Source organism: Bos javanicus, chromosome 15, assembly GCF_032452875.1.
Source record: "Bos javanicus breed banteng chromosome 15, ARS-OSU_banteng_1.0, whole genome shotgun sequence".
In the NCBI taxonomy this organism is placed as follows: Eukaryota; Metazoa; Chordata; class Mammalia; order Artiodactyla; family Bovidae; genus Bos; species Bos javanicus.
Genome location: NC_083882.1, coordinates 48660653 through 48681485, shown reverse-complemented (window position 1 = coordinate 48681485; position 20833 = coordinate 48660653). Strand labels below are relative to the sequence as shown.

Genomic DNA, 20833 nt, shown 5'->3' with positions numbered 1-20833 from the left:
TTCTTCTGTGTACCTGGGCTGGAGATAGCTCAGTGGATCAGGAAGTGTGAACCTAGATAAGGGTTCAGGAGTACACAGAGCTGTGGCAAAGGAGAGGACTAGCTCAAGACAATGAAAGCCAGGGTACTTCTCCTACTGCTTTCAAAGACTCTGTCCTTAGTCTCCATGCAAGTAGATAAGTGAAAGAGATTATGGGTTTGTGCTTGGGGGTCTTGCATGGTTAACTGTTGAGAAATGCCTGGTCAATATGTCCTGTGTAAAATATGTGTGTGTGTGTGTATGTTTATAAATATGTGAGTACTGTCAAAATATGAAGGCTACAGTGGCTAGATAACATGCAAGACCTTGAAAGCCAGAGGAACAAATTTCACTCTAATTTTAATTGTAATTAAAAATAAACTTAGTTTAAAATTTTATGAAAACTAATTTAAATACCAAAAAAAAAAAAAAAAAACCAGACACAAAATCACCTGAAAGAAAAAGAATGCTTCCCAGGCCAGAAACTCTTAACTATAATCTTTGGAATGTTCCAATGTGTAAAAAGTGTGTTAATCATTAGAGAATTGAACAACAAAGGAAATTTAGGAAAAAGAAGGTTGCTCTGTTGACTTAGAATCTAGAGACGTTGAAACTCACATAATATTTATGTTTAGGCTATATCTATCTTTCCCATGAAGAGGATGAATAAGCCATGTCTGAACTTACTGCTAAGATGCTTTCTTGGCATGATTGAATCCAGCTACCTGCCTTGTAAGTTTTTTTCCTCTACTTTTACTTGATTGATATAAGGAAACCATGAAAATTCAAGTTATAAATTCCAATGTAAATTAATAAATAATTACATTTGATTTCTGATTTTAGGCTTGTGGGCCTTTTATTTTGACTAAAATAAGTCTTCAAGAGTCAACTTCAACCTACAAATAAATGGGCTACATTCTGAAACTAACTAATTTCATCAAGGCCCATAGCATTGAGCTTACTCCTTGGAAGGAAAGTTATGACCAACCTAGACAGCATATTAAAGAGCAGAGACATTACTCTGCCAACAAAGGTCCATCTAGTCAAGGCTATGGTTTTTCCAGTGGTCATGTATAGATGTGAGAGTTGGACTGTGAAGAAAGCTGAGTGCCGAAGAATTGATGCTTTTAAACTGTGGTGTTGGAGAAGACTCTTGAGAGTCCCTTGGACTGCAAGGAGGTCCAACCAGTCCATTCTGAAGGAGATCAGTCCTTGGTGTTCATTGGAAGGACTGGTGCTAAAGCTGAAACTCCAGTACTTTGGCCACCTCATGTGAAGAGTTGGCTCATTGGAAAAGACCCTGATGCTGGGAGGGATTGGAGGCAGGATAAGAAGGGGACGGCAGAGGATGAGATGGCTGGATGGCATCATTGACTCGATGGACATGAGTGTGAGTGAACTCCAGGAGTTGGTGATGGACAGGGAGGCCTGGTTGCTGCAATTCATGGGGTCACAAAGAGTCGGACACGACTGAGCAACTGAACTGAACTGAACTGAAATAGCGTTGATTGGCATTACCTCTTTTGGCATTACTCCACTGATGTTTTTGTATGCATGTAGTGGTGGGTGTTTATGTATGTGTTCACACATGCTAAGTTGTTTCAGTCGTGTCCGACTCTTTGCAACCTGGACTGTAGCCGCCAGCTCCTCTGTCCGTGAGATTCCCCAGACAAGAATACTGGAGTGTGTTGCCATGCCCTCCTCCAGGGGATCTTCCCAACCCAGGGACTGAACCTATGTCTCCTGTATTGGCAGGTGTGTTCTTTACCACCAGTGCCATCAGGGAAGCCTTTTTAAATTTATAGGTGCCAACATGTATGCATGCGTGCTAAGTCACTTCAGTTTCATCCTGCTGTATGATCCTATGGACTGTAGCCCATCAGGCTTCTCTGTCCATAGGGTTTTCCAGGCAAGAATACTGGAATGAGTCACCATGCCTTCCTCCAGGGGATCTTCCCAACCCAGAGATCAATCCTGAGTCTCCTGTGACTTCTGGGTTGCAGGTGGATCCTTTACCACTGAGCCACAGAGGAAGTCTGTAGGTGCCAATATAAATATTAGCAATTATTATTGTAGGAAATTTGGCTTTATTATGAGTGATGAAGGAAAATACCAGAGAACTTTGGACAAAGAGATGATCATACACAATTTCCATTTCTACCAGTGTGCTTTGACTACCATATTGGGAAGACATTGTGAGGAGCAGCGGTAGAAAGATCAGTTAGGAGTCTGCAGTAAGCTCCAGGTGGAGATTACATTGCCTTACACCAGGGAGGTGGTAGCAAGGGGTCAACCTGTAAATAAATGTTTAACACCAAGTGGATTTTCCAACAGGATGTGGAATTTGTGAGCTGTTGGTGTGTGTATGAGCATGCATGCATGCACATGCTCTTGTACATGCTGATTTCTAAATGTGAGTATCTGTGTGGAAGGATGTGAAAGCCAGACAAGGAGAGTCTTTATGTTGAGTTTTGTCAATTCCTTTGTTCATCACACTAACTGCTTCAGAATTCTTGCTTTTAAATGAGGATAGTGGTGCTTCCCTGGTGGTCCTGTGGTTAAAAAATCACCTGCCAAAGTTTAATCCCTGATAAGTCCAGAAAGATTCCATGCCACTGAGCAATTAAGCCCGTGGGCCACAACTGCTGAGCCTAAGCACTGCAGCTGCTGAAGTCTATGTACCCTAGAGTCCGTGCTGCACAGCAAGAGAAATCACAGTGAGAAGCCTAAGCACCACGACTGGAAAGTAGCCCTCGCTTGCCACTACTAGAGAAAGCCTACATGCATCAGTGAAGGACTAGGGCAGCCAAAATTAAATAAATAAAATAAAATGAAGATGGTGGCTGGGTAGGTAGGAAACTCAGAAAATATCTCTGGAGCATGTTCACACATTCAAATTTTAGCCAAAGTGACATGAACAGTGACAGCACTTCTTGGGTACTGATCAGAGGCCTAGAATGTAAGACATTTTCCCCTGAGAGCAGTAGCACCAAGATGGGCCTGAGATGGTTCCTTAAATTGAGCGTTGCTTGGTGTCATCCCCAGTCAGATCTGCCCAGCATGTCACGGGCCCTTTGTCAGCAGATGTCGGTAGTACCCTACAATGGTGAACAATGTTTCCCTGTTCCTGTTTCATGCCCCCCTCTTTTATCCTCATATCTCAGTCCATAACCACAGAACCCTGCAAACAGGATGTACACTATGTGGAATCTTAAAAACGTGAGACCTAGAACTTGCCTGGTGTACAGTAGATAAGAATTTGTCTGCCAAAGGAAGGGACATGCTTTAATCCCTGGTCTGGGAATATTCTACATGCTGCAAAGCAACTAAACCTGAGCTCCGTGGCTACTGAGCCTGCACCAGACTACTGAAGCCCACACACTGTTACTGCTGAAGCCCGTGCAACCGAGAGCGTGTGCTCACCAAGACAAGACACTGCAATGAGAAGTCCACACACTACATGAAGAGTACGATTTCATCTCTGATTTGACCCCCTAAAGCCTTTGACTTAAAAATGAGAGACTTTTATTTAACTTGTTGATTCCAGACGTACATACCAATTCAACTTTCTTTTAAGCATGGATGCAGCTAGCATGGTTGCTTTGTTGTTAAGATCCATTAAAAAGAAGGCTCCAAAATTCCCTACTCTTCAATATTGCCATTTCAGCCTAAGATCTTTTGCATTTAGGAAGAGATGTTTAATGAGTCAACTTACTCTTTGTAAATTCTCACCTGACATTAACTTTTGTTAAAAGTCAAAGTAAGGAATTGTGTCGAGACTTTTTTGTTTTTCATTTCCCTGCAATGTTTAAAGATGACATTATATACCAAATTGACAATGGTAGCTCATTTTTCACAAGGTCAGAGTAGTAATTTTTTTTTTTTTTAGTCCTGGCTCTCTGACTTCAAAATCATGTTCTAAACTGTTAAACCACCTTACTTTACTTGTTGATTACCAGTGCAAGTATCTTGTGAGTAATGTCTAGATGGAATCTTCTTGGTGAATTTTTAACTTTAAGAATGTGTCCACAGTGTACACCAAAATATAGTATCTATTCTATTCTATCCCAGGCAGTTTTGCTTCATTTGTTTTTCCTGTTTACCTGAAATTCTCAGAATACACAAACACATTATTCATCAGTGATTTGGCCTATGCTATCCTTTGCTTTTCTGACTTTTGTCTTCTTGTCTTTTGGATAATTGTCTGTACTACTTATCTTTACTACCCATTTCATACCAAGGGCTTCATTACCTGATCTCATAAAAACCTTGAATACACTCATTTACAGTCACTTGTTAGATGTGTTACTTTCAGCATCTCCCCAACTGGATTCAGAACAGGGAAAGAAATAGGTCAAAGCTGCGTATTGTCACCTCGATTATTTAACTTCTATGCAGAGTACATCATGAGAAATGCAGGGCTGGATGAAGCACAAGCTGGAATCAAGGTTGCCAGGAGAAATATCAATAACTTCATATATACAGATGACACCCACCCTTATGGCAGACACCAAAGAGGAACTAAACAGCCTCTTCATGAAAGTGAAAGAAGAGAATTAAAAAGCTGTCTTAAAACTCAACAGTCAAAAAATGAAGACCATGGCATCCGGTCCCATCACTTGATTGCAAAGAGATGGAAGCAGTGGAAATAGTGACAGACTTTATTTTCCTGGCCTCCAAAGTCACTGCATATGGTGACTGCAGACATGAAATTAAAAGATGCTTGCTCCTTGGAAGAAAAGCTATAACAAGCTATAATAAGCTGTCTATAAAAAGCTAGACAGCTTATTAAAAAGCAGAGACATTGCTTGGCCGACAAAGTTCCATCTAGTCAAAGCTATGGTTTTTCCAGTAGCCATGTATGGATGTGAGAGTTGGATCATAAAGAAAGCTGACTGCCAAAGAATTGATGCCATCAGATTGCGATGTTGGAGAAGACTCTCGAGAGTACCCTGGGGTGCAAGGAGATGAAACCAGTCAAACCTAAAGGAAACAAGTCCTGAATATTTATTGGAAGGACCGATGCTGAAGCTGAAACTTCAACACTTTGGCCACTTGATGTGAAGAACGGACTCACTGGAAAAGACCCTGATGCTGGGAAAGATTGAAAGCAGAGGAAGGGGACGACAGAGGATGAAATGGTTGAATGGCATCACCAACTCGATGGACATGAATTTAAGCAAGCTCCAGGAGTTGGTGATGGACAGGGGAGCCTGGTATGCTGCAGTCCATGGGATTGCAAAGAATCGTACATAACTGAGAGACTGAAGTGAACTGAACTGAGATTCAGAATTAGGATGCAAGAAGGAACAAGGATTACTCATAATTCATATGTCATTTTCCGAATCCAGCACAGAAGGTTCTGTCTTTCTTGTAGTTCTTTTAAGATGGCAGAGAAAACTAGGATAAAAAGAGAACAGGGGAGAAAGAGAAATGGGGACAGTAAAATGCAAAAAGAAAATCTTAAAACAGTGGTGTCATTAGGCAGAAGAACTTAATGAATCTAAGTGATATTCTGGATAATTAAAGAGAAAGAAGACATTTACAAGAAAGGGTAAATAACATAATTTATTTAAATAAAATTTAGCAATATCTAACTCCCAAATCAAGCTGCAACTTGAATTCTTTAAGGGAGAGTAAGGCTAAGGAGCAAAGCCTGTTTTCCATAACATCAGCTATTTACAACCACTGCTGTCATGGGGTCCAAGATACTGATATATTTTCTCAAGGTCTCGACTAGCCCTTCATTTCTTTATGTCTTCAGTGTTTTGCCCTCCCATGTGCCCATCTGAGTAAGAGACAGTGAAATAATTTAAATACACCAGTGCAATGAAAATAAATGTCTTTATTAGGCAGAGGCCAGATGCTCAAAACACTTCATAATTTTTCCATATTCAATTTTTGGGCTCTGAGGATGAAAAAACCTTTCCTGGAAAGCAGGAAAGGGAGCTTAATGATATCTGTGGGCCAGGGCATTGGCCACACCAGCCACCACCTTCTGAAAGTCAGCCTGCAGCACCGGGGTGAATTCGTTGCCAAAATTGCGAGCCAGCACAACCACTAGCACGTTGCCAAGGAGCTGTGTGGAAAAGACATTAAGCAAGGGCAGGGTTAGTGCAGGTGAGTGAAGTGAGAGTCTCTCAATCGTGTCTGATTCTTTGCAACCCCATGGACTATACAGTCCATAGATTTCTCCAGGCCAGAATACTGGAGTGGGTAGCCTTTCCCTTCTCCAGGGGATCCTCCAAACTCAGGGATAGAAGCTGGGTCTCCCACATTGCAGGCAGATTCTTTACCAGCTGAGCCACAAGGGAAACCCAAGAATACTGGAGTGGGTGCCTATCCCTTCTCCAGCCATCCTTCCCGACCCAGGAATCGAACTGGGATCTCTTGCATTGCAGGCAGATGCTTAACCAACTGAGCTATGAGGGAAATCCAAGGTTAGATTCAGGGTATTTCAGTCTTATCCCAAGCTGTGACCGTAGGATATAAGCACAAAGATGACTGAAGTGAAGTTGTTACTACTGATGTGAATCTACCTATATCTTCCTGAATATATATTTAGAAATGTTTCTCTCTTTCTAACTTAATCCAGAACTTGTTATTATTTTTATTATTTTGAATCATTTCAAAAAGCAATAGAACATTTTATTCCTTGAAAGAAACAGATAAGGGGGAAATATTAGATACAATTTTTAAAGTTGATATATAATTTTTTTTCAAATTAAACCCTCAAAATAAAAAATATAATTAAAAAGAGGACATTGCAGACAACAGAGAACAAGAATGAATCAGAGGAAATGCTGGTTGTGAACAAAGAGGTTAAAAGAGTCTAAACGGTTCTGAGGAGTCCTTAGTAATCTAACCAGAATACCTCTTCTCCATTCTAAACTGTGTCCTGCCATTCAGCTTTCTCCTCATGACATGAGCTTGACCATAAAAAGAAGAAGGAGAACACTGAGGATTCCACAAACTCACCTTGAAGTTCTCAGGATCCACATGCAGCTTATCACAGTGCAGCTCACTCAGCGCAGCAAAGGTGCCCTTGAGGTCATCGAGATGCTTCATGCCATTACTAAAGGAATCTAGCACCTTCTTGCCATGGGCCTTCACCTTAGGGTTGTTCATAACAGCATCAGCAGTGGACAAGTCCCCAAAGGACTCAAAGAACCTCTGAGTCCAGGGGTAGACAACCAGCAGCCTAGGGGGAGAAAACAGCACAAGGTCAGAGGAAGCCAGCAGCTTTCAGAATCTCAGGGACGGCTCTGTCCTCACACGCCCAGGTGCATTTCACTCTCCTTAAACCTGCCTTGTAAGTGGGATACCTACCTGCCCAGGGCCTCACCACCAACTTCATCCACATGCACCTTGCTCCAAAAGGCGGTGACGGCAGCCTTCTCCTCAGCAGTCAGCATGGTGTCTGTTTGTGTAGTTGCTAGTGAACACGGTTGTGTCAGAAGCAAGTGTAAGCAGCAGCTGGCCCAGCTCTTCCTTTTATGCCCAGCCCTGCCTCCTGCCCTCCCTGCTTCTGTGAGCAGATTGGCTCATGCCAAGTTGTGGTTCCACAGGGTGAGGCTTGAACGATGATAGTCATAGCTCTCCTTGGTCTTCCTGGCACTGACTTTAGACCATCAGCCCTCTTTCTGGGCATCTCTAGGTCTCAGTCATTCCAGCAATACAAATTGCTATTAAAGTCATCTTCCTTAGGAAGTTTGCTTGTAGAGATTTTAGAATCACAACGAAGGTAACCTCTTGGAAACCACCTCCTCAATTTTCTTATTACACAAATGAAGACTCCGGGCTCCAGAAAATGGAAAGGATTTGTCCACTATGATTCGACTTAAGACTATGTGGATGGATCATCTCCTGTGCCTTCAGAATATGCAAAAGAATTACAAGTACAACCTGGATACAACCTCTGCCCTTGTTCTAAATACGCATCTCTTTTGTTTGCTTGTTTGGGATTAAATCGTTCCGGTATGAAAACAAATATTCATTTGCTTATCTACTCATTTAATTTTTTCTTAATTTAATTTATGGCCAAATAAATAATGATAGAAAAATAGAATAAGTATGGATCGAGAGGGCCTGTGAAGTACTTACTCCATTAATCCATATGTGAAAACATAGAGACCTCTCCATGTAGTAAGAAATACAAATAAATGAAAAATCAATCATAACCCCAAGGTTTCAATAACCCCGAGAGAGGTAATGTGTTCAAAGACTAGTAGAGGCATATAACTTGTTTCTTCATGGACTGACCTGGGAAAGTGTCTGGAAGAACAGAGAAGCTTCTCCATGATTTAACAGGAGGGATAAAATTGTGGAAAGACAGTCCAGCTTGAATCGGATTATTTGTTTTCTTTCTCTAAGCCTCTAAGAATACTGTGTTCATAAGAATTACTTCTATTTTATTCATCCATAATTTTGTTTTCTCTATATACTTTATTTATACCTTCTTTCTCTAAAATTTATTCTTCATTATCTACAGCTTTTCAAATATTTCTTCTCTCTTTGCCCCTCCTCCCACCCACATAATAAATCCTCTTACCTTCTTAGGCAAGAAAAAAACTTCTGAGGTATAGAGGTCTGTTTCTTACTACTAGAAGATTCAATGAAAAAAGCAAAAGCAGCAAGCATTTCTGAGCTCAGCAGAACTTCAGAGTTCCCTGAGGTTCCCCTACTTTCTACCATCTGTACTTTCTGCATCTTCCCTTCTTCAATTTCTACTTCCTTTCAGTAAGGATAAGAACATATATATTTACTTTCCATGATCTCTCTCCTTAGAACCTTCTCCTGATTCAGACAACTTGATGTCTAGAATCACCTCTCTCTCACCTTTGCCATCACTGGCAAAACATGTTTAAAAAAATCTCTCATTCTTTCAGCTCTATGTCTCTGTAACTCAACTAATATATTTTTAGGTGAACTAGAAGGAAAGAACTTCTGCATTTCTAGTTGTTACAAAGAAATTCATAAATGTCCAGCTTTCGTTACTCCATCCTCCAAAATATTTTTTTCCATCATTGCTAGGTAAATGAAGATTCTTTACCCCTTTAACCTGGCCCATTCCCATTCAAGTACTTGTGAACAAATTCATTCTGATATTTTCAGACACGTAGAAAAGTCTTGGCTCTTGCCTAGCTTTCTGGAAGTTAGGGCAGAATTATATGCCCACAAAAGATTATAGGGGTAAAAAATATAGAATTTAAACATTTTCAATTTATATACACTCTTTTCTGCAACCCTCAAACAAAGAGGCTCTAACTATTGGTCTATACTTAGAAAAAAATTTCCATATGTTGACTTCTGGGAAAAGAAATCTTTCAAGTGTTTTAAATGTTAAAAACAAAAAGCTACTTTTGGTTGGACCTTTAGGTTTTGCATTTCAATGGATTAAATTGAAATCTCCATTGGCTTTATCATTGTTTTATATTTGTACTCTTTTAAACACCCTAATTCACATCCCTGATATCAGAGGTCAGGCATATGTGAGTGAAAGGACTTCTTCTGGGAAACTTTGGACATGCCTCTTCAGGATGTTTGTGTTATGGAAAACTCACAGAATTTACTAAATAGTAGTATAGTCTATTCCTATATTTTCTTGTAAAGGAGTCAAATTGTCAGGGCTACAATTTTGCTGTCTTGACTGACAGAAATTTGCATGTACTTGAAGACTTCCCCTATCCTTTTCTGCTTTCAGAGATGATTTCCCTAATTCATTTGCTTTAAATTAATTATTTTTAAATATTTAATCTAGAATATTAGTTTCAGGTGCACAGCATAGTGATTTGGTGTTTTTAAGGACTATGCACCATTTAAAGTTGCAATAAATTACTGACTATGTTTTCTATTCTGTACAATATATCCTTGTTGCTAATCTACTTTATACACAATAGTTTGTATTTCTGAATCCCCTACCCTTATCCTGACCCTCCCCTCTCCCCATGGGTAAATACTAGTTTGTTCTCTATACCTGTGAGTTTGTTTCTGCTTTGTTATATTAATTTGTTTATTTTGCTTTTTGTGTTCCACGTAAAAGTTGCAACATACAAGATTTTGTCTTTCTTTGTGTGACATTTCACCAAGCATAATATCCTTCAGGTTCATCCAAGTTGTTGCAACTGGCAAAATTTCATTCTTTTTTATACCTGAGTCATATGTAATATTCCAGTATACATGTGTGTGTGTGTGTGTGTGTGTGTGTATACATGTACAAATTCTTCTACTGGGTCTTCTTTTTTATATCTTCCTTTGCTATGAATGGTCTATGAGTCCCTCTTTTGTACTGATTGCTGCTGCAGCCACCATCATGCAAGTCTCAGAGCAAGAGTTGTTGCTATCTTTCACGCTTGCTACTTGGTATGATTAAAGAGTGAAATGGGTTTTTCCTTCTAACTCTGCAGGGACAAGTCTGAAAGTTGTTATCAGACATCAAAAGTTCAGGCAAAAATAAGGAAGAGTGAATAGTTATATAAATGGGGTTATGTTCAGACCCTAAAGTGCAAATCCAGGTTGCCACTAAAAAGTTCTGGAATGCTTCTTAGGCCCACTACCATCTTCACCATCGTGAGCTTTCTTGGACTCTGTGAAGGGATCTACCGCATGTCTGCTCTACTTTGATTAAAGCCCTGTTGAGCATACACACACATGCACAAACTCACACAAGTCCGCAGAGAGAGAGATAGACTTTTTTTTTTCTTTTCCTTTATTGCAGTCTGGCAAGGTGACCTAATTCCTAATGTTCTATACCAGGCTGGGCCTATTCTGAGTATAATTAAGGGGATGAATATTGACTTTCTTCAGGAGAATCATGACATTTCATCCAGAGATGTGTGGTTTCATCATTTGGTTCAAAAATTTCATTCAGCTAGAATTCTTTTGTACATGCTCTGCTGTTCAATTTTTAATTATCCAAGTAGAATATTTCAGCAATCTAATCTATATTTTTCTGGGTAAAGTAGCTATTTTCTTTGGTTATTTTCCATTCGCATTTATTACAAGATAAAGCAGTTATTATTTACTCTTCTTCCCCAGATGTACAATATCTTAGTTACCTCAGTTTTAGCACTGTTTCAAAAATAAACTAAAATAAAATAAAACAACAACAAAATAAGTAAATGCTTCATGAAGAGCAGAACTCATAGAAACAGATGTCATAAACAGAATAGTTTAGGAATGTTATAGTCTAATTCATGTTTAAAAAGGTCAAATTTCTTTCTAAAAACAGTGAAATCAACATAGCCATAATTTTGAAAAAATATATCCTAATTATTACAGACCAGTTAGTGTCTGTTTATCAATTCCATATTAATATTTCCCCCACTGGGCTCAGATTTTAATTCATTCAGAATTAGCTTTTATTTACCTCAAAAATGGGCGATGGTCTTGATTTATCAAGAACAAAGGGGCAGTCTTTCTCAAGTAAAATTTGAAGCTGTATGTCTGGAAAGGCAGAACCGTGGCTTCAGACTGGTCACCCTTGACAAATACATAAGGCATTAATTCCCAAAGCCAACATTCAGGGCACTTCTCTGAGGCTTAAGAGATAGAAAATCTAGAATAGCATCCTAAATTCCCATGACATTCAACTGGCTGATTTTAAAATGTTTATGGAAATCAATGCACAACATTACTTACTTCTCTCTCTCTCTCCTCTCCTTTCTCCCCTCTCCTCTTCTTCCCTCCCTTTCTCTGTCTCTGACTCTCTGTGTCTCCCTCCCTGCCTCTGTTCTTCTCTCTTGCCTCTGGTCTCTTTCCATCTTTCTTTCTTCCACACATACCCCATCTGCATTAACACATACTGAACATGATCTAGAAAGCAACATGATAGGGAGGAACTAGAAGTAACTATTGGATAAATTATCAAATAAAATCAAATATTAAGGAATTAATTTTACTCTTAGACTTTTACAGATCCTCCAGTTTAACAAGGAATGAAAACATATAACAAGCTTCCAAGTCTCTTTCCATCCCTTGACTTCCTCACTCCCAACATGGAGACACCACACCAGCAATACAGCAACTGTTTGAACTTCATCCAAGTCCCACCCCAGTGATGTTCTCTTGAATTCTCCAGTATTGGGATTTTCAGTCCCAACTTCTTGCCTAGACTGATTGGCAGTTCCAAAGGTGAAAGAACAAAAGAGAATACAGTAAGTTCTTCAGATATTTTTAAAACTTTTATGAACATTTAGAAGGAAGAAGTGTATTTTGTTTTCTCATTTGAGATTGTGAAACTCACAGTCTCCCCTTACGCTCTTTCAAACCTTTTGAAAATCTCTTTGTCTCCTAATGTCTAATTTTATGATGACGTTTCTGTGCTCAAGAATGTGAAAGGAAACTTCCCAAAATTTTCCTGAAATGTCTCTGATTCTGTGATGTGACCCTGTGGTTTTTAAACATAGTGTTGGGGTGTAAAGGATTCTCAGTGCCTATTATGTATAATGACATGAGAAAAAAATAAATATTTAAAAGCTCATCTGCCTTCAGATAATTCAAAATATAGTTGTGAAAAAGTGAACTGTAATGCATTGTCTATAACCTGGGAAGCAACTTGTTCTGTTTCAGGTAGTCAAACCTAAATTTAATCAATAGGAGCATGATATAGATTTAAAGAAATGCATGCAAATGGCAACCCACTCCAGTATTCTTGCCTGAAAAATCCCATGGATGGAGTAGCCTGGTGCAGGCTACTCCGTCCATGGGGTCGCAAAAGTTGGACACGACTGAGCAACTTCACTTCAGTTTATTTAAGTTAGAAGGTTCTAGAAGTCCTTCCAATTTTACATATGACAAAAAAAATTTCACAAGAGATAGTTAGGGAGTTTGGGATGGACATATACACACTGCTATCTTTAAAATGGATAACTAACAAGGTCTTACTGTATAGCACAGGGAAGTCGAGCAATGATATGTGCCAGCTTGGATGGGAGGGAGTTTGGGGGAGAATGGAAACATGTATATAAATGGTTTAGTCACTTTGCTGTGCACTTGAAACTATCACAACAGTTTTAATTGGAATGGAGAAGGCAATGGTACCCCACTCCAGTACTCTTGCCTGGAAAATCTCATGGATTGAGGAGCCTGGTAGGCTGCAGTCCATGGGGTGGCTAAGAGTCGGACATGACTGAGCGACTTGACTTTCACTTTTCACTTTCATGAATTGGAGAAGGAAATGGCAACCCACTCCAGTGTTCTTGCCTGGAGAATCCCAGGGAAAGGGGAGCCTGGTGGGCTGCCATCTATGGGGTCGCACAGAGTCGGACACGACTGAAGCGACTTAGCAGCAGCAGCAGCAGCCAGCATAAAATAAAAAGTTAAAAATTTTCTAAAGATATTGTACTACCTATAAGCAGAAAGCAAATATCTAATCAGTGATTTACTTTCCTGTGTGTTTCCTCATTGTATATTGTAGCACTAAACCAAAGAAACACTGTACAATAGCCTATTTTTAAAATTGTCCTCTACTCCCAGGAGTTTTGACACAAGAAATAATTGTTCATTCATTGATTATTTCATTTAATAAACGTACACTTACTGTCTATGGTGGATTTGCTGTATAAGACATGGTAATCATGTAGGATAGTATAAAAGGCAGAAACCCTTATACAGCACACAGGGTGAGTATGCTAGACAGGAAGAAATGTGCAAAGTTTGGAGTGGGAGGGTTTGGAAGAATTTCATTAGGCAATACTGGAAATTTCACTGATGCCAAGGTCAAAAGATTCAAGCAAGTGTTATGCGAGCACTGAGCTTTACCTGAAATGGGAGGTTGGGGTTAATTTTGGAGGCTATTTGGGGCAAGTGGGAGAGGGAGATTATGCATTAGATTGGGAACATCTGATGTAATGTAGCATTGTTGCCTACAATGTGCAGGCAAGGGAAGTATGAAAAAGGGAAACGTTAATAATGGTTTCTTGAGTAATCATTATGTCTCTGATTGAGCACACTATTTCTTGAGTAATTAGTGGATATGGATCAGAATTAGCCTGAAGTTTCTGCCTAGGTTTGAAGTTTTCCATGATTCCCTGCAATGCCAGTATCCTGTCTATATTTTAAACCTTCTTAATAGTTCTTGTGCTTTGAGGCAGAAGCTTCATCCATTATTGACTATGTGAGGTACCTTCCTTTTCTCATTCCCCTTGTCCTCTCATATTAGACACAAAGCCTCCCTATCAATAGACCCTTAGGGACTTTCCCATATCCTTAGGGGGTGAAAATGAGTAAACTGAATCAGGAAATTGAGCTGAAATTTATTTATCAGGCAGAAGCCATACCTTTGAGGGTGGATTTTATTTCCCCAAGTTCAGAAGATAAAATCTGGGGAAATACTGGGGCCTTCCTGACAGTCTAGTGTTTAAGGCTTAGTGTAATGCAGGGGGTGAGGGTTCTATTTCTGTTCAGGGGACTAAGATCTGACATGCCTTGTGGCCTGAAAACAGGAACATAAAAAACAACAGAAGCAATATCACAACTGAAAAATGACTTAAAAATTAAACTGTAAAAAATAGAAGAATCTAGGGAAATCAAGTCTTCCAATTGGAGAGTCAATTCTTAGATAGACTGATAAGGAATCCAGGGTGCTCAAGGGATCTGGAGCTCTCAAGGAGGAGAAAAGGAAAAATGTTTTGTTCTACATTGCTTTGTCTTAGTCACATAAGACATTTTTTCTTCAACTCTGAGTTGTGACAACAATCTTTAAGACTAACTTTCTTTAAGCCCAGAGCTCTTTAAACCCATGCATAACCTAGGTGGTTAAAGTAAAGATAAAGGGCTTCCTTGCTGGCTCAGACAGTAAAGAATCTATCAGCAATGTAGGAAACCTGGCTTCGATGCCTGGGTTGGGAAGATCCCCTGAAGGAGGGAATGGCAACCCACTCCAGTATTCTTGCCTGGAGAATCCCATGGACGAAGAAACCAGACAGACTCCATGGGGTTGCCAAGAATGGGACACTGACTGAGCAACTAACACAGACACAAAGAGGCCTATTTACTAGATGAAGGACAAAGAAGGAAGTGGCATCAAGTCCTGTTTCCAAGCCTATTCTTAATGATGGTGCCAGTGCAGGATATATTCATGGTTTAGGTATTCTCCTTTGTGGTGGATGTAGTATCAGTGGCCAAGTCTCTTAGAGAAAGACTGATTGATCTTTACCAAACCTCTTATGTAACTCAAGTGATTAGATCTTACTCTCCAAATAGGAAAAGCATGAGAGACCAACAGAAACCTACAAGACTCAAGTCGTTTTAAAACATAATGCTTTCCTACCTCCCATCGTTTGTCTTCTCTGAAAAAGTAGATGATCCCTTTCAATAGTCCATTTTCCTCCATTTTAGTTACACCAGAGACAGAAGCCTTACGTGGACTCGTTTGCTCCTAAGATTTGCTTGGAGAAATGAGTGAAGCTGCTTTTTTACAGATGGAATTTGGGAACCAGACAGTGCAGTGTTCAGGACCTGCAGACCAGTACAGGGTTATCTGTGCTGTCTTGCCATAGTAATGCTGTTCATAAACATGTCAATCCTTATTTTTACCTCATCAAAGTGTTAAGAAATTCCTTTTCTGTTTGGCAACAAACCTCCTATTTTTAAAGTTAGGCTCAAAATATACTCTAATTGCTGAAAAAGTCAGTCCAAGGAATAAGGCTGACCTTCTACCATGGCTTCCCTGGTAGCTCAGATGGTAAATTGTCTGCCTGCAATGTGGGATACCCAGGTTAGATCCCTGGGTGGGGAAGATCCCCTGGAGAAGGAAATGGCAACCCACTCCAGTACTCTTGCCTGGAAAATTCCATGGACAGAGGAGCCTTGTAAGCTACAGTCCATGGGGTCGAAAAGAGTCGGACATGGCTGAGCAACTTCACTTCACTTCAATGATTAAACAACAAAACAATTCATCTTGCTCAAAGGTATGTTTTTCCTTAACTTTGTACTAATGATTATATAACAACAATGCATCTTACTTGAGGACCTGGTTCTCCTTCTTAAGATTCTTCTGACTAATCCTGTTCTCTTAAAATGTATGTTGTGAGAGAGGGTTCAATAAGACCTTTCTATTGTTAGTAACCAAAGGAAAAAGTATATAAGGTCTTGATAAGACTAGCAAGTAGGGCACTCTACAGTTCCCCTTCTGATGTCTATCTCAGAAGCTTCCTCTGTCCGTTTTTCACTGTAATAAAATTTCTTCCATGCAAAAGCTCTGAGTGATCAAGCCTCTTCTCTGGCCCCAGATCGAAATTGTCTCCTCTGGAGGCCACAAATCTGACACTGTTCACTGTAAGCTATCACAATGTTCATCCACTCAAGGAATTCAAATAGGGCTCTGTAATAACCTAGAGGAGTGTGAATTGGTGGGAGATGGGAGGGAGATTCAAATGGGAGGGGATATATGTACACCTATGATTAATTCCTGTTAATATATGATAGTGATCAAACCAGTATTGTAAACCAATCATCAATCAATTAAAAATAAATTTTCTCTTTTTTTTAAAGAAAATGGCCAGGATCCCAATGGTATTTGTAGGTGAGGGCATTTGCCACACCAGCCACCACCTTCTGATAGGCAGCCAGGAACTCTGGGGTGAATTCCTTGCCAAAGTTTTGAGCCAGTGTAATTACCAGTATTTTGCCAAGGAGCTGTGTGGAAGGAATAAAAAAACAAGGACATGGTTAGCAGAGGCACCCAATTCGGACTAAAGAGTATTTCAGTCTCATCCCAAGCTGTGCCCCTAGAATATAAGTAGAAAGATGGCTGAAGTGTAGATGATACTCCTAATATGAACCCACCCATATCAGCCAGTCCATTCTGAAGGAGATCAGCCCTGGGATTTCTTTGGAAGGAATGATGCTAAAGCTGAAACTCCAGTACTTTGGCCACCTCATGCGAAGAGTTGACTCATTGGAAAAGACTCTGATGCTGGGAGGGATTGGGGGCAGGAGGAGAAGGGGATGACAGAGGATGAGATGGCTGGATGGCATCACTGACTCAATGGACATGAGTCTGAGTGAACTCCGGGAGTTGGTGATGGACAGGGAGGCTTGGCCCACTATGATTCATGGGGTTGCAAAGAGTTGGACACAACTGAGTGACTGAACTGAATTGATAGCAGCCTGAACTTGTTCTTAGAAATGTTTCTGCCTTTCTGTCTTAGTCCATAGCCTGTTATCATTTTTTATTCTTTTGAACCATTTCAAGACACAATGCATCATTTTGTCTCCCTTGCTTTGAAAGGAAGAGGTAAGGGGAAAAAATGAGATAAAATTTTAAGTGACTTAAAATATAAAAGTGTTTTTAAATACTCAAAATGTTTGAATAAAAAGAAGATACTGTAAAGAACAAACAGAAAAAAACAAGATTGGGTAAGAGGAAATGATGGCTGGGAACAAAGAAAGTAAAGGAAACTAAATGTTCCTGAGGAATCCATAGTGATGTAACCAGAATATCTCTTTTCCATTCTGAACTGTATCCTGCTGCTTAACTCTCTCCTCATGATAGGAACTTAACCACACACACACACAAAAAAGATGGAGAATATTAAGCATCCCGTAGACTCACACTGATGTTCTCAGGACTGACATGCAGATTCTTACAGTGCAACTCACTTAGCAAAGCAAATACACCCTTGAGGTGGTCAACATGCTTCAGGCCTTTGGTAAAGGAGTCTAGCACCTTCTTGTCATGGGCCTTTACCTTAGCGTTGCCCATAATAGCATCAGCAGAGGGCAAGTTCCCAAAGGACTCAAAGAACCTCTGAGTCCAGGGGTAGACAACCAGAAGCCTACAGGGTGAAAACAGCATAAGGAAGGAGGGAGTCAGTGCCTGCCAGAATCTCAGGCAATGGCTCTGTCCGCACACACCCAGCTGACATTCACTCTCCTTGCCTTGTAAGCTGAATACCTGCCTGCCTAAGGTTTCAACACCAACTTCAGCCACCCTCATTTTGCTCTGCAGGGCAGTGACAAGTAGCCTTCCCCTCAAGAGTCAGATGCACCATGATGTGTGTTTGTGCAGTTGCAAGTTGTGTTAGAAGCAAGTGTAAGCAGTAGGGGCCCTGGTCTTGCTTGTGAGCCCCACCCAGCCCCCTGCCCTCTCTGCTCTGAGAGCAGATTAGCCCAGGGCATAATACAAGTTCATTGGTTTGGGGGAATGTAAGATGTACTCCTGTTCCTCAGTGCCCTTCATCTGTGATTGGCTGATCCAGTGTGTCTAGACTCAGAAACTTTACTCTCCCTGTTCTTATCTTTTAGCTTCATTTCCTTCATCCATCCATTGCCTCTATAAATATATTCCCAGTCTCATTTATGCTTAAATATTTCAGTCTGATGTTGTGTAATGTATCTTACAGTTTAAGCCTATGAAGTACAGTTTATCTATGAATTTAAAAAGTTGAATTAATAGGTAAGAAAACTAAGACCTAGTAAGGAAATATTTTATCAAGTTGACTTTGTATGGAGCTTCACTCTGTTTCTGAAAATATTTGTAAGAGGTTGAAATGGATAAATATTTTGTCATAGATTTAACTTGTTTTCTTTCTGCTTGTAAAAATACTCTGTGCCACAAAATTCAATTTTCACCCATTCCCTTCATTGAACTAAATCGCCATCAAGTTAATGAAAAATCATAAATATTGTCTTTCTAGCAGCTACTGAACTAGGTTTATGGAACATGGAGCAGCTACTGAACTAGGTTTATGGATAATGGAAACAATTTAATGAGAAATAAAGAAAAATATCTGATATTTATGATATGACTGTAGAGAAAATTCAGAGGACTTGCAAACAAGATTCATCTTATTCAGCTTGATAAAGTCTGACAGGATTTCTGGGAAAACACCAAGTACAGAAATTTCCACATCTGCATCCTCAGGAAAAAAGTGAAAATGGACCCAGGAATGAAGATTCAAGTCAAATTTCATTCTTCTCAATTCAAAATAATACTACAATGATATACAAATATAAACCCACCAGCATACCTGGAAAGAAGGAAGAAAGGAAGAAAAGAAGAAGAAAGGGAGGAAGGGAGGAAGGATGGATGGAAGAAGGGCCTAGGAGAAGGGAAAATAATGTAACAAAAGGGAAAGAAGAGGGAAAAGAATATACAGAAGACGAGAGGTTGACAATTCCAACATTTTGCAAGGCTGTATATAAAGAAAAGTGTTCATACTTTGCTAATGATAATGTAAAACAGTACAATTGATTTTGAAAATATTTGTTGGTGTCTACTGAAGCAGAGGGGCTTCCCTGTTAGCTCAGCTGGTAAAGAATCCACCTGCAGTGCAGGAGACCCCAGTTCAATTCCTGGGTCAGGAAGACCCTCTGGAGAAGGGATAGGCTACCCACTCCAGTATTCTTGGGCTTCCATGTAGGCTCAACTGGTAAAGAATCTGCCTACAATGTGGGAGACCTGGGTTCAATCCCTGGGTTGGTAAGATCCCCTGAAGAAGGGAAAGGCTACCCAGTATTCTGGCCTGGGGAATTCCATGGACTGTGTAGTTCATGGGGTTGCAAAGAGTCAGACACGACTGAGTGACTTTCGCTTTCACTTACTGAAGCAGAGGATGTGCAACACCTATGACCTGGCAATTGAAAAGCATGTTTGTGTGCATCCAAAGATATGTAGAGGAATGCTTATAGCATCAATGTGCATCAGAATCTCAATTCAGTAGCAATTTTAATGTTCCTAAATTATGGTACAGTAAAATGATGAAATATTTACAGCAATGAGAAGAATCTGCATCACATGCTGTAATACAGATTCATTATATAACATAATGCCGTTTAAAAATTACCAGGGACAATAATTTAAATAATGTGATTTGTATATAGAAAGATATACAGTGTGACTGTGATTCAGATGACAGGGAAATATTTTGTGATAGGAAGACGCTATGAATAATTTTTACACTGTGTTACAGATTTTTTTTTCCTTTAACCTGGAAGTCAAATAGAACTATTGAGAAATTCAAGAAATGGAGTGACATGATTGATTTGTATTTTTCAAAAATTATTGTGCCTTCAGTGTATAAATGAATATAGGAATAGAACAAATGAGAGACATATAGAATGATACTGTAGTAGGAAGGAAAATATAATTGTCATCTCTGTTTTCAGTCTTGAGCAACTGATGATGTCATAATCATTAAGATGTTATGGGCTTCCCTGGTGGCTCAGATACAAAAGAATCTTCCTACAATATGAGAGACAGAAGTTCAATCCCTGGGCCAGGAAGATCTGGAGAGGGGAATGGCAACTCACTCCAGTATTCCTGCTTGGAGAACTCCAACAGAAGAAACACCATCTCTATTTTCAGACTTCAGCAGTTGATGATGTCATAGTCATTAAGATGGGGAACACAAAAAGAAGGTTCAGTTAGAAGAAATAAATTAGGAAATGATCAGGAGTTCAGTTTTGGACATACTGTATTTGAGTCACCTTTGAGCAATCCAACATGGGATATTAAGCAGTTAGACAGCTAGATATGAAGCTCAGAAACAATGGAATCAATTCAAGAATCTACAGTGAAACAGGGCACAAAAAACTAGATCATAGAACATCAGATAAACCACTACCACTACCTTGGCAAAATGACAGACAACACACTTTACAAACATCTCCTTGGAACTTCAGAAGTGAGGGTGGTAGGGATCATTTGTGAGGCAGAGATAGAGATAATTATCTCACTTCACAAACAAGGAAACTAATTCTAAAAAAATATTAACTAAATGTTTTGAGGCAATGGAGCAATACTTTGACCTTGTCTGTTAATTCCAAGGCTTTGGCTTTTCACTTTATGCCAGTGGCTTGAGTACAGAAA

The 20833-nt window shown here is 39.7% G+C and overlaps 1 protein-coding gene and 1 pseudogene across 1 annotated transcript; both read right to left on the bottom strand.

Moving 5' to 3' along the window:
• Positions 1-5843: 5843 nt before the first annotated feature.
• LOC133226753 (hemoglobin subunit beta-A) lies at positions 5844-7502 on the bottom strand. The gene is made up of 3 exons (XM_061380626.1): positions 7348-7502; positions 6997-7219; positions 5844-6097 (listed from the first exon to the last, which is right to left on the bottom strand). The coding sequence occupies exons 1-3, from the start codon at positions 7431-7433 to the stop codon at positions 5969-5971; spliced, it is 438 nt and encodes a 145-aa protein (XP_061236610.1). The 5' UTR covers positions 7434-7502; the 3' UTR covers positions 5844-5968.
• An 8925-nt stretch (positions 7503-16427) lies between these two features.
• LOC133226750 (hemoglobin subunit beta-like) lies at positions 16428-18278 on the bottom strand (annotated as a pseudogene).
• Positions 18279-20833: the final 2555 nt, after the last annotated feature.